Source organism: Prionailurus viverrinus, chromosome E3 (assembly GCF_022837055.1).
Source record: "Prionailurus viverrinus isolate Anna chromosome E3, UM_Priviv_1.0, whole genome shotgun sequence".
Taxonomy (NCBI): Eukaryota; Metazoa; Chordata; class Mammalia; order Carnivora; family Felidae; genus Prionailurus; species Prionailurus viverrinus.
In genome coordinates, this window is record NC_062576.1 from 40,118,108 (window position 1) to 40,131,082 (window position 12,975).

The window sequence follows — 12,975 nt, forward strand, 5'->3', positions numbered from 1 at the left end:
CAGAGTAGTGTTGGTACCAAAAATTATTTTTTTACAGTTTTGAACAACTTTTGTCAAACGGTGGAATTGAATCTTAAGTGTGTTAATTAATAGCTGTGCTCTGTCTTGTAGGGAAAAATCCCCTGGAGAAGTCTCCGTGCCCCGCAGCCAGCAGCACGGCTAAAGGCGTGTGCTGGCCAAGGAATGCCTGTCGCCCTGGGCGCCCTGTGGGGGAGGGGAGGTGGGGAGGAAAGAGGTGTCCCCAAGAACAGGAAATCCTTTTACAAGGCATCCGATGTCTTCCTGTCCTCCCGCACCCTGTCGGGGTGGGGGTGAGATGCCAGTGCTCCACGAGGCCACTCATGTCGGCTCTGGAGCCCCTTGTGGGAGGCCAGCGGAAGGACCGGCTGGGTCCACCTGCTAGCCAAGGGTTCTTGGCAGTGGGCCCTGGCCTTTTCTGCCTCTTCCCTAAGTTGCTGACCTGATAAGCAGACTGTCCAGCCGTACTTGTAGGGCAGGGCCTGGGAAGCTGTTCCTTTTGGCCGACTCCTTCCTGGTGCCTCTCCCTGTATTTCCCCGGCATTTGCCCCCAGTTTCTCTCCTAGCCCCAGAGCCGCTCCTTCACTGACTCTCTTAAGTTCTCATAGCAATAAAGAGTGTCCCAAGCCTGCAGCTCTTCCCGGGGCCGGGGTGGGGTGTCTGGGGTTTGAACTCTGCGGCGGGGCAGCACGAGGGCGGCCAGCACCTGTGAGGTTGGTGGTGCTGACGTTGGCTCTGCGAGGTCGGCTCAAGGTGGGTCTGGATATTGAGCAGGCCTGTCAGGGCGTTGTCACCCACACCAGGAGCACGCGGCAGGTGCGGCAGCCGGCAACACTTCCGCCGGGCAGCGGCCCGGGAGCCCAAGTGCGCCGCATCTCTCTCCCTGTTGCACTGTGTGAACCCAAATCTGTATTAAACTCTCAAACCTGCGCTGACTCTGACGTTCTTTGCCCGTGTTTCGACAGCAGCCCTCGTGCAGAGGCTGCAGCAGCCTCGCCCAGTGTGGGTGTGGGGGGCTCCAAGGAGGACGTGTTCTGGGATCGCAGTTCCAGAGCCGGGGTGCCGACCACCACGACGTCACCGCATCCCAGGCCCGTTACAGAGGGGCGGGTGAGTGGGTTCCGGGGAATTAGGAAAAAGGCACAGAGGAAAGCCACAGGCAAGGACCACAGGGTGTGAAGCTTGTTGGGAGCACACATCCTGTGAGCTGCCGGGCCTGGCGGAGCCCTGTCACAACCCGCGTCCTGAAGAAGCTGGAGACGCAGGCTGGGAGCAGGGCCCCAGAGGAAACCACCCTGGGCAGGGCCGGGCCGGCAGCCCCAGGTGTGCGGGGTCTCCGGTAGGCTGCCTGGACCCGTCCTGGTCTCACACCTGCGTGCTACGTCTGAGGAATCGGGAAGCGGCTGGGGGGACATGGGATCGAAGGACACAGGCAGCGCGGACTCCCTTACCGGTCATTCATGAAACGCATTTATTGATGGTTTGCCACGAGCCAAGCCCCAGGAATCCAGAAGTAACAGTAAAGAGACTGGAACAGCCTCTTGAGAAAACTTAAGCCCGTCCCCAAGCAGACTCTGTAAAGTCGTTCTGCCTGGGCCGCCCTCGGTGCCAATCAGTGGGACCTGGTTTCCCGGAGAGCCATGCACTTCCAGTCTCCAGTCAGCACAGGCCAGGTGTCCAAGAGCCAGGCACAGTGACAAGCACCCCACCCCGCCCCAAGGATGGGGGCTGTCCCGGCTCTGACCCTGATATCAGGTAGCTGGGCTGGCGGGAAGCAAGGGGGGCAGGAGAGGAGGGGGCCGGGATGGTTGTTGGCTCATCACTGTACCGAGGTTTCCCCAGCTGACTGCAAGGGGCAGCAGACAATCAGCGCATTGTCACCAGGGCCGCGGCATGGAGCAGACGGGCTGCTGCGAGGAGAGCCCCGGGCCCGGCCAGGTGAGTGCCTCCAAACACCTGGTGCCCTCTCCAGGGACAGAGACCCAGGGCTTGACCTGGGCAGGGGACAGGAGCGCAAGTGCCCACCTCCCACCCCTCGCCTCCCCGAACCAGCCTGCTCCCCGGTCTCTGCTCTAGGCCCCACAGACTGCGATGTGCCCCCAGGTGAAGGCCAAGCCCTGGAAGACCCCCGGCCTGTTCCTGCTGCTGCTGGCACTGGCCGCTGCGGGGGTCGTGGCTGGAGGGCTTCTTGGCTTCGCTCACAGCCCTCCCAAGGTGAGCTCCTCCTCAGGACCCGGCCAGGGATACAGACACTGGAAGGTGGGGGGAGGACAGCACATCCCAGCCTTCCAGTGGAGCCAGGGCCCTGAGCAGAGGCAGGAGGCCCAGGCGGGTGGAGGGGCCAGAAACCTCACAGGGAGAACTGGGGGCGTGTCGGGGGCCGCCCCGGCCTACCCAGCTGAGCTCTGGCTTCCTGATGTCAGCCTCTGCTGCAGATGCTCCGTCTGACCCTCCCGGGCCCCAGGGCACCCCGGTCCAACCAAACCACCCAGGTGGACACGGCCCGGAACGTGGCGACCATCCGGGTGACCCCAGCTCAGAGCAACCACAGCTGGGCGGTGCTGTTCGATGGGCAGAGCGTGAGTGGGCTGGGGGTGTGGTCGGCACCCACGGATGTACAGGTGGCCCTGCCTCACCCGCCTGCCTCCCCAGGGCTGCGTCTGTTACCGCCCCTCACAACACCGGGCCTGCTTCCTCCGCCCGATGGAACCCCGAGATCGCGAGACCCTAGAGCTGCTGGTGAACAGCTCACAGGTAAGCAGCCCCGTGCGGCCCATGCGGCCAGGCTCCCGGGGCCAGGGGACAAAGGGTCCTGTGTACAGCCCGGCCCTGCAACGGGCCGGAGCTCTGGTTTCAGGGAACAGAAGCCCTGTCTTCCCTTGGCTGAGGCTGCTGACAAGAGCTGAGGGTGGTGCCGGCACCGGGCCAGCGTGTCCAGGGGACAGGCCCTGCCCCAAGCAGGGCAGGTGCAGATGCCCCAGTGCCATGGCCCACCAGAGTCTTCTCCGCAGGCCCGAGGGTCTCACGGCCCCAGCCAGGACACCCGCTACGTCCAGGAGCTGCTGGCAGTGCTTGGGGACCGTGAGGTGGACCCCGCTCGGGTGGGGGAGTCGGTGCGGCACCTTTGCACGAAAATGCCCATTTACTGGGCCCGTCGAGCAGAGGGTACGTTGGGGCTGTGCTGAGAGGCCCGGGCTCCTGCACGACAGTCTGGAGAGAAGGGTGAGGAGCCCCCTGGGGCTCAAGCAGACCCCTTCCCCCAGGACCCCGGAGACAGCGGCTGGTCTACCTGTGCATCGACATCTGCTTCCCCAGCAACATCTGCGTGTCGCTCTGCTTTTATTACCTCCCAGACTGAGGTCAGAGCCCGGCCCGGCCCACAGGCCAGCCAGCTGGCCGTCCCCGCCATCAGTCACGAGGAAGGTGGCTGCCGGCGGGGCTAATAAACCCTGCACCTGGCCATAACGGTGTTCTTTGTGGCTTCAGAACACAGAACGGGCAGGCGGCGGAGGGAACACTGGCTTGGGACGGGACACCAGCCTCGGATCCCCTAAGTCATGTGGCTCTGGAATTTCTGAAACGAGGGTAGGCTGGCTCAGGTCGGCTGCCTTTCACATCCACATAAGCAACTGGAAGCTGAGAGGATCCCACGCCATACCGGCCTGGCCCCTGGAAGCCGGCCGAGGGGACCAGGGTAGCCAGGCAGGGCCAGCTGGCCTGGGCTGGTGGAGGTTCCCTCTGAGCCGGGCATCTGAACAGACGTATTCAGCAGGCGCTGCCTGGACAGCTGCCTGCGGCTCCGAGGGGGCCCAGGTTAGCCCAGCACGCTGTCGTTGAAGGCCAAGCAGACCACAGCTTTCTGATGGCCCCCGTACTCTCTCTTGATCTCTCCTGTCTCCACGCACCAGAGCCGGGCCAGGTTATCAGAGGAGGCTGCGGGGAGGGTGTAAGGAGTGGCTCAGCACGCAGCCCCAGGGCAGGAGCACAGGGGGCTGGCGGGGATGGGGACGGACAGGCCGGGTACACCGGGCTCACCGGTGACGATGTACTGAGAGTCCCCCGAGAAGGCGCAGCCCCACATCCAGCCTCGGGATGACTCTCCCGGGTTGCTGCTCCTGATGCTGAGCTCTGTCATCAGGGAGAAGTTGGACGTCCTCCAGATCTTGCACGTCTGGTCAGCCGAGCAGGTGGCAAGGAGCCTAGGGAGGGGCGTGAGTGCGGCGGGGGTGTCATCAGCAGTCACTCCCACCCTGCACCCCTCCGCCATCCACGAGGCAGGCCCCGACCCATCAGGCCCCCGGAGCCCGCACACACGTGGAGTCAGGGCTGAAGCGGCACTGCAGGGCGTAGCGGGTGTGTGCAGGGATCTTGGTCTTGGGGATGAGCTGTGTCACCTCGTCGCCAATGCCCCCAGTCAGATTCCAGACGTAGCAGTTCCCCTGCAAGCGGGCGGGGAGTCACGGGAAGCCTGGAGCCTTCCATCTGACGCACAGGGAAGGCTGCCCTGGCAGCTGGACCCAGACCCAGGGGCTGCCACCCAACACGCAGAGATCTGGGGGCCCGGGACGTGTGGCCGGCACCTCTGGTCCTGCCCGCACAGACTGCCTGGCAAGCTGAGAGGGAGAGGCCGCGCCTGGCTTTCGTGAGTGCTGCTGGCCAATGGGAGTGTGAAGAATGAGAAGGGAGTCGGGCCCCTCAGACAGTGGGGACAGAAGGAGGGCGGTCTGGGGGACACCATGGGACAGCTGATCTGTTGAGATGTAAAGACATTACAGGGAGAAGATGAGGCCGGACGGGGCATCGGGGCTAAACCCCAGCGTCCCAAGGCCAGAGTGAAGAGCCAGGTCACCTAGGGGTCTGTGCAGGGAATGGAGCCCTCGGGCAGCTGAGAGAGAGTGGCACAGGGGTGGAGGGTATCAGTGAGGGCGGAGGGAGGACACAGAGCGGCTGCAGCCGATGTGCGTGCGAGGACACAAGCCAAACTGGGACCAGGAGGAGACGGGGAGGAGAGGGAAGTAGAATCGAGAGGCTCTGGAGGTGGAGGTGACAGCCGCTGGATGAGCCATGGTAGGAGCGAGAGGGGGCGTCAGGATCGACACCCGGGTTTCTGGCTTTGGTGGCTGGGCTGGAGCCCAGGGTGGGGGGAGCAGGCCTGCAGGGGGTGGGGGAGTGTGAGGGAACATCTGGGGAATAAGCCACGCGGAGGAGTATGGAGGATAAGGGGCCGGGTGGAGCTGGCCTCCCCCGCGCGCTCACACCCAGGACTCACGGTGCTGTTGACGGCTGCCATGTAGCTGGCATCGGGGTCAATGTGGGCAGACGTGATGGAGACCTCAGGCTCGGGTATCAGCTGCTCGTTGTGGTCGGTCTTCAAGTCCCAGATGTGGATGGCGCCGCTCTGGTCACCCACGATGAGCTCCGCCTGGGGTGCAGGGGAGGTGAGGGAGGGCGGGAGTCTCCCGCCCTCCTGCACACCTCGGTGCCCGGCCCCTTGCGCACCCCTCACCTGGTTGGGGTGCAGGCACACGCAGTTAATGGGTGCGTTCACCTGGAAGATCCGCTGACACTGTAGGTTGCGGGACCTTTGGGGCGGGGCACACGCTGTAGTGGGTGCGATCAGCGCCCCACTACGTGCTCTCTGCATTCGGCACCCCCAGGGGCGGCCCCTGGCCTCAAGATGGCACCTGATGCAGTTCATGCTCCAGAGCTCTCTACGGTGTCAGGCTGAGGCCGGGCTCGTCTTTGTGTGGCTTCACCCCTGCGCTACCCTGCTTTTGTCACTGCCCTCAATAAATCACCCGCTCGGGAAAGCCCATCTCAGCCTCTGCTTGGAGGGCCCCGCCCGGAGACGGTCTCCTGGCTGGCCCCCAGCCCCACACAACCAGCAGCAGGCCCCTCCTACCCACGGCCCCACACCTGAGGTCCCAGATCCGAGCAGTGCAGTCCTCCCCACCCGTGTACATCCACCGACCGTCCTCATGGAAGCCCACAGACGCGATGTTCTTGTTGACCCCGTCGTAGCTGATGATGGGGTTGGGGTTGTTGGAGCTGAGATCATACATGCGAATGTGCTGGTAACCTAGGGGCACAGGGTAAACTGAAGAGTGGCTGTGCCTGGAGAGGCTCGGCAGAGATGGAGGGTCGGGGTCGAGGGTACAGGTACCTGCAGCCGCGATCATGCTGCGGTCAGGCGTGATCTCCAGTGCGTTCACCTGCTAGGGTCTGTTAAGGAGCGTGACGAACGGAGCCCTGGAGCCAGAACCCTCGAGGCCTCCACCGTCTGGCTCGGCTGCTGCATCCTTCCCACCCCGGGCACCCGTCCTTTGCCTAAGCTGTCACCCCCACCCGGCGTCCTTCCCCGAGTGGAGGATACAGAGTCCTGATGCTGCACCGTGCGGGTACAGATCCCACTGTGGGCCTGCCAGAAGCGCACCGTGTGGTCATAGCCCGCAGTGGCCAAGATGACCGGGTCACTGCCCACCGTGCCCGGGGACGTGTTCATGGTGTGGAAGAAGGCTTGGGTCTGCACTGGACCCGACTTCTGAAAAGCAGGGGTCAAAGGTCAGAACATCTGCACAAGAGAGGGAGGTGCAGTATTTAGGGAACACCCTCTGGGTCCACTGGGTGCTGAGAGACAGGCATTATCACTCTCATTTTAGAGATGAGAAAACAGGCTTAGAGGTTCAGAGAACGCGTGACAACCTACGGACAGCTCCCAGCTCCAAGGCACGTGCTCCGTTCCGCGCCCCACGGACCTGGACAGGACGCCACCCCACCCGTCGCCGCCAGGGGGCGGTCACGCCCGGGGCGCCGCTCTGCCGCAGGGGCGGGCCGCGCATGCGCAAGGAAGTGGAAGGGCCGGAGAGGAAAGCCGAGCCCTGCGGCTGCGCATGCGTAGCAGGCCCGCGGCTAGGCCTGATGGGAGGGGGCGCTCTCTGGCCCGACCCTCGGGATTCCCGGTGCTTCGCCGACAGCCCTGGCTGCGTCCCGCTGGGCCACCTTCACCCAGGCGCTCTCTCCTGGCCACCCAGGAGCCGCTTTGCGGCCCTCGCCCCGCGGCCCCCGTACCTTACACGCGGCTCTGCGCTCCGCCGCGGCCGAGGACGGCGAGCGGAGCCAGAGCAAGTCGATAGAGGCCGCGGCCGAGCGTAGAGTTATCGATGGGCCTTGGGCGACACCACGAGACTTAGGCGGGGGGGGGGGGGGGGGCGAGACCAACGTTCTGGGGCGGGGGGAGGCCCCCGTGAGGCCTGGCCTCAGCCTTCTCCCCACTGGGGCATCCCACCCTTCGGACAGCTACCCATTTTCCAGGCTTGGTCCCAAGGGGGGCTCCGCCCCACCCCCTTCCCTCTATCCCCTGCTCCCCACGCCCGTCTAGGATGCCCAAGTAAATTACAGGACGCCCAGTTAACATTTGAATTTCAGGGAAGCAACGATAATTATTTTTTTGGTATAAGTATATCCCAAATATTCCACGGGATATACTCATACTAAAAAGCTAATGATGGCCATGGGGAATGCAAATGTTTAACTGGATGTTTTGTAGTTTTATTTGCTAGAAATGGCAATCCTAGTCTGGGCTCTTTCAGTCCTCTTCAGCCCTGGCCTGACCCTCTTGTCTGCCCCCTCTGCCCAATGACCCCTCCAAAACTGGGGTCCCTCATGCTTCCTGTTCTATTTAGCACGCCCACACTCCATGCACTGTGGCCTCATCCTCTTAAATGGAAAAACAAAAATCCCACGGTTTCTTCCCACCACACTTAAAAACACAGCAACACACCTCCCTTCCTTCCTCTGGCTCCACATCCCCCCACCATGCCGCTGGGCCCTGGGTCCCAGGAACCTTCCCTCCAGTACCTTCCCCACCTTCCTCCTTCCCCTGGGCTTGCTTTCTCCCTCTGTCCGCTCCAGATGCCACGTGCTCCATCCTGCCAGGGTGGACAACAGCAGAAGAACTTGACATCGTTCCGAGGGAGAGAGAGAGAATCCCAAGCAGGCTCTGCACCATCAGCACAGTGCCTGACACAGGGCTCGATCCCACGAACCAGACCGTGAGATCACGACCTGAGCCAAAATCAAGAGTCAGCGCTTAACCCACTGAGCCACCCGGCTGCCCCGGGCGTGTTTTTGTTTTAATTGTTTTCACACACTATGAAATTAACCTTTTTTTTTTTAAGTTTTATTTATTGGGGAGACTGGGTGGCTCAGTGGGTTAAGCGTCCAACTCTTGATTTTGGCTGAGGTTATGATTTCACAGTTTGTGAATTCAAGCCCAAATCAGGTTCTGTGCTGACAGTGCAGAGCCTGCTTGGGATTCTTTTTACCACCCCCCCCCCCTCTCTGTTCCTACCCTGCTCGAGCGCACGCTCTCTCTCTCTCTCTCAAAATAAATACATAAACTCAAAAACATTTTTTTAAGTTTTGTTTATTTTTTAGCGATCTCTACACCCAACATGGAGCTTGAACTCACAAACCCTGAGATCAAGAGTCACATTCTCTTCCCACTGAACCAGCCAGGTGCTCCTGAAACTGACCATTTTTAGAGGGAACAATTTAATGGCTCTTAATACATTTACAGTGCTGTGCAATCACTACCTCTGTTTAGTTCCAGAACATTTTCATCACCCCAGAGGAAAACCCTGTACCTCCGTGCCCTCTCTCCCCCTTACCCCTCCCCACTCAACCCCCAGCCCCTGGCAACCGCCAGCCTACTTTCTGTCTCTATGGATTCGCCTGTTCTGGAAATTGCATATAAATGGAATCCTACGATATATGGCTTCTTTCACTGAACATGATGATTCAAAGTTCATCCAGGTGGTGGGGGCGCATGTAGCACTTCACTCCTCTTTATGGCCCAATAATATTCCATTGTGTGGCTGGACTGCGTTGATTTACCCACTGGTCTGCTGGGGGACACTTGAGTTGTTTACACTTTTTGGCTATTACGAATTATACTGCTGTGAATGTGCCGGTACAAATATCTTTTTGAGTATGTGTTTCCATTTCCCTGTATACTAGGAGTGGAATTGGTGGGTCACATGGTAACTCTATGTTTAACTTTTTGAGAAACCGCCAGAAGGTATCTGGTCTTCACAATGGCTGTGCCAAGGAGAAACCACGCTGGTTTTGGAGATGGGGAAACAGAGGTTCAGAGAGGTAGAGTCATACGTCTAAGGGCACACAGCTGGAACATGATAAAACCCATCCTGCTGGGCTCAGCTCTCCCATGACCTTGCCCCTTCTCGGCAGCCCGACACCTTGCGTGTCCCCTCCATCCTCCTCTGTAAGTACAGGAGCTCCGCCCAGGCAGCTCTGGGAGCGGCAGATGAATACGTAGGGTCAGAAGGCTGGCAGGGGAGCTCTGTGAGCCCCAACACCTGAAAGACATCCGGAACAGTCTGAACCCACGAAGGAGCCTGAGAGAAGGAGGCAGGAGGGAGGGCTGGAGCTGAGGGAAGGCTGGAAGATTCCACCAGGTATCTCTGGGGTCCCACCTGTGGCCCAGGGGCCAGGCCCTGAACTGTTTGTCCTTTCTGTGGGGACTCTGGGTACAGCCTGGGGACTGCACATGTCCCACACCTAGGGGTAACTGCTGGGCCGGGCAGGGCTCCCCACCCAGCCCGAGCAGCTCCAGCATCTCTGCTGGGCGGAAAGAAGGGACAGGAGGCATGGCTGTTGACCCTGTCTTATGTAGCAAGCACCAGCCGAGCACGTTACAGAGGTGGCGTCTACGAGAATGAGAGGAACGATGGCAGCTGACATATGCTGTGTGCTCCCAGCAGCCCGCGGGGACGGTCCCCTTGCCATCCCCACTTTATACATAAGGGACCAGGCAGCAGGGCTCTGGGGGGCTGGGAGGGGCACCTCCAGCTGGTGGGCAGGAGCAGGGCTTGCGCAGGCCCCAGTGGAGACTGCCATGCAGCTGGGAAGGGGGCCAGCCCGGGCTGCAGTGAGGCGGCCTCCAGCTCGACTCCAGGCTGAGCTTCAGCAGTTCTGCTGGCTCAGCAGCCCCTCCTCCCGGGATCCTCGGAGGCCTGACTTCCTGGAGGGCTGCCCAAGTCCCGCCTCTGCATCCTCGTACCCCCCAGTCGGGAGCGGCCGGCCTGCCTGCGACCCCCTCCTCAGGCTTGGGGGGACCCCAGGCAGACGCACGTCCCTGTTTTCACGTGGACCTTCCCCTCAGCCCTGGGCTGCAGGCAGCAGCGCCGCTGGCCCATTTTACGGATGTGGCGGCTGAGTGTCAGGGCTCCTCCTCCAAGGTTGCTGGGCTGGTCAGTGGTGCATCTAGGACTTCTTGACCCCTCCCAGGCCATTAGCCTCACATAGCAGAGCGAACTGAGCAGAATCTGTAACAGCTCTCGTCTTCAGTTCGTGAAAGTGGACCACACAGCAAGGTACCCGCTTACAGGTCTGGGGAGTGACTACGGGGTGCCTGTTTGTGGGTTACAGATACAGCTGGGGGGGGGGGGGTGGGGCGGGGCGGGCAGCTGCAGGCGGGACCAGTTCATTGCTCAGAGGAATTAGAGAGTTCTAATTTGGAACTTGGCCTTTTGGGCCATGATGAAAGCGTATTTGTCAAGGTAGGAGGACAGAACCTATTTTATTTAATGAGTTATTAGCCTGGCTTATAACAGTTAAATATTTGGACATTTGGTGTGTGGGCCTCTGTTTGTACCCTTGCCCCAGGCCCTGCAAACGTCAGGCTCGGGCCAGAGTGGTTTACCGTGGTCAGCCGAAACACAGAAATAATGGTGAGGAGGACAGCTATCTTCTTTGTATTTTTTGTAACGCTTCCCGTGTGCTAGGCACCCTGCTGGGGTCTGCAGATACCGAGATGAGTAAAGTATACTTGCTACCCAGAGAGCCCAGGCAGAGAGAGCCAAGAATATCACAATATCCACAGAAGCCATTTACTGAGCACTTACTAACTTCTACTGCAAAGTGCTTTATGGAGAGCATCACGATTAATCCTCAAAACACTTAAGGAAAGCTATCATCATTCTTAACCCGGTTTTACAAAGGGGAAACCACGACTCAGAAAGACAAAGACCGGGAAGACAAATGCAGTGAGAGGCAGACCTAGGGCACATGCAGAGACCAGTGTGGGTTCAAAGCTCAGACACATGACCTTCAGATTCTAGGACCTTAGGCGGGTCACTTGGCTTCTCTTGAGGCTCAGTTTCTTCACCTGTAAAACGCACACAGTAAATCTGAAGTGACCAGCCAGCATGGTGCCTGAGCTAGCAGAGGCCCAGGAATTGGTTACTATAAAGGGTGAGGGGGGGCGCCTGGGTGGCCCAGTCGGTTAAGCGGCCAACTTCGGCTCAGGTCATGATCTCACGGTCCGTGAGTTCGAGCCCCGCGTCGGGCTCTGTGCTGACAGCTCAGAGCCTGGAGCCTGTTTCAGATTCTGTGTCTCCCTCTCTCTCTGCCCCTCCCCTGTTCAAGCTCTGTCTCTCTCTGTCTCAAAAATAAATGTTAAAAAAAAATTAAAAATAAATAAAGGGTGGGGGGAGGGTCTTTGTGTTTAGGGACACCCCCCACCCCCCACCCCTACCCCAGGAGGCATATGCTGAGAGACTTAGGGCTCACTCCCTAAAGTCCAAGGAAGACCCCATGGTGGGGAGGGATCAGCTGCCTGGATCGGGGGATCCTACTGCCAGCTGCTTCCCCGCCCCCAACCCAGCCACCCTCCACCTGGACCTGCTTGATGGTCTAGCTGTAAGAAGTGGGGTATCTGGTCATCGTATGCGCAGGCCCCTCCAAAAGCTCCTGACAGCCTTGCCCTGCAGGGGTGGGGGGTGGTGATCTGCCCCTCTCTGCAAATGAGAGCAGTGAGCCTGGGCCGGGACTCCCGACCCTAGCCCACCTGTCTGTGACAAGGTGAGCGCTGGAGGCCCAGGAGGTCAGAAGGGTGAGACCTCGGTGTGTGAGCACTGGCTGGGGAGCACGAGGCCGTGGGGAGTGGCCAGTGTCTGTTAAGCAAGACCGTCCAGCCCGGGTGTTGCCACAGTCTGTGGCCCGAGGCTGGAGAGTAAACACACTTGGTGGGGGATCAGATTGGTGCTGGGCAAGACTGTGACCCCATCGGTGCTGGGGATGGGGGTTGAGCCCCCATTGGTGGCAGGTGTGGGAGGCTGCACCGCACTTGGTGCTGGAGGGCTGCCCTGGGGTTGGGGTTCAGACTGAGGCTGGGGGGCAGGGAGCTGTTGCCCTGCATTGTTTGTGGAAAGAGCAGGAGGCTGCAGGGGAAGAAACGGCAGTTGGGGGTGGGGGTGCGGGTTCCCTGACACCGAATTCATTATTGGGAGATTCCTCTTCACAATCCCTCGACACCTCCCACGGGAACCACGGGCCAGAAATGTCTGACAGCCTCTGGCAGGCCGGCTCCCGTGCCGCCCGTGCCGCCCGTGCCCGGGTCTCTCGGCGCCCGGGTCCCCGCCCGCCCACTGCCTCCGAGTCCCTCCCCCCGCCCCGTGGGTCCCGCAGCCTCTGGAAACCTCTCTCGGGCTCAGCCTCGCGCCGCCGCCGTGTCGGGGCTCAGTGTCCAGCACCGCCCCCCCACCCCCGGCGGCTGCCGTCCCCAGCCCCTGGCGGTCGCCTGGGGCCGCGGGCTGTCCGTAGAGGCCGGCGCGGCCGGCGCGGCCCGCACGTGGGGAGGGGGCGTCTCGGGAGCACGGGGCCCGATGTAGGGGCGGAGCCAAGGAGCCGGGCGCGCGGCCGGCGCGGGCGGACGGAGGTCAGCGGCCGCAGGAGGGGGACCCAGGCGTCCGGGAGGCGGCGCCAGGTGCCGCGCCCCCGCCCTGGGCCGCCCCCCGCCCGTGACGCGCTCCCCGCCCCTCGGCGCCGGGAGCCCGAGCCCGAGCCCGAGCCCGAGCCCGAGCCCGAGCCCGAGCCCGAGCCCGAGGACCGCGCCGGGCGCGGGCGGCGGAGGAGGCGGCGGGGGAGGCAGGAGGA

General features: G+C 61.4%; 2 protein-coding genes across 3 annotated transcripts; one reads left to right on the forward strand and one right to left on the reverse strand.

Annotated features, from left to right (window-relative positions):
- Positions 1-1,471: 1,471 nt before the first annotated feature.
- MLST8 (MTOR associated protein, LST8 homolog) lies at positions 1,472-7,185 on the reverse strand. 2 transcript variants are annotated; one of them, XM_047839413.1, is made up of 9 exons: positions 7,087-7,185; positions 6,392-6,559; positions 6,182-6,233; positions 5,935-6,097; positions 5,525-5,600; positions 5,288-5,440; positions 4,333-4,457; positions 4,054-4,217; positions 1,472-3,951 (listed from the first exon to the last, which is right to left on the reverse strand). In XM_047839413.1, exons 2-9 carry the CDS (start codon positions 6,518-6,520, stop codon positions 3,833-3,835), a joined length of 981 nt encoding a protein of 326 aa, XP_047695369.1. In that variant the 5' UTR covers positions 6,521-6,559; positions 7,087-7,185; the 3' UTR covers positions 1,472-3,832. The 2 variants fall into 2 exon arrangements, with proteins under 2 accessions (XP_047695369.1, XP_047695370.1); XM_047839414.1 differs by having other exon boundaries at positions 6,392-6,556; positions 7,087-7,121.
- Positions 1,912-3,376, forward strand: BRICD5 (BRICHOS domain containing 5). The gene is made up of 6 exons (XM_047837717.1): positions 1,912-1,956; positions 2,122-2,232; positions 2,442-2,597; positions 2,671-2,772; positions 3,030-3,183; positions 3,282-3,376. The coding sequence occupies exons 1-6, from the start codon at positions 1,912-1,914 to the stop codon at positions 3,374-3,376; spliced, it is 663 nt and encodes a 220-aa protein (XP_047693673.1).
- Positions 7,186-12,975: the final 5,790 nt, after the last annotated feature.

Excerpts from the sequence above, each read along its gene's own strand:
- BRICD5 (XM_047837717.1), top strand. The coding sequence starts at position 1,912 with ATGGAGCAGACGGGCTGCTGCGAGGAGAGCCCCGGGCCCGGCCAG. Across the intron at positions 2,233-2,441 it reads TCGCTCACAGCCCTCCCAAG|CCTCTGCTGCAGATGCTCCG; the intron begins GTGAGCTCCTCC and ends TCCTGATGTCAG. Across the intron at positions 2,773-3,029 it reads TGCTGGTGAACAGCTCACAG|GCCCGAGGGTCTCACGGCCC; the intron begins GTAAGCAGCCCC and ends TCTTCTCCGCAG.
- MLST8 (XM_047839413.1), bottom strand. The coding sequence starts at position 6,520 with ATGAACACGTCCCCGGGCACGGTGGGCAGTGACCCGGTCATCTTGGCC. Across the intron at positions 6,234-6,391 it reads CGGTGCAGCATCAGGACTCT|CAGGTGAACGCACTGGAGAT; the intron begins GTATCCTCCACT and ends AACAGACCCTAG. Across the intron at positions 4,218-4,332 it reads CGCTTCAGCCCTGACTCCAC|GCTCCTTGCCACCTGCTCGG; the intron begins GTGTGTGCGGGC and ends GCCCCTCCCTAG.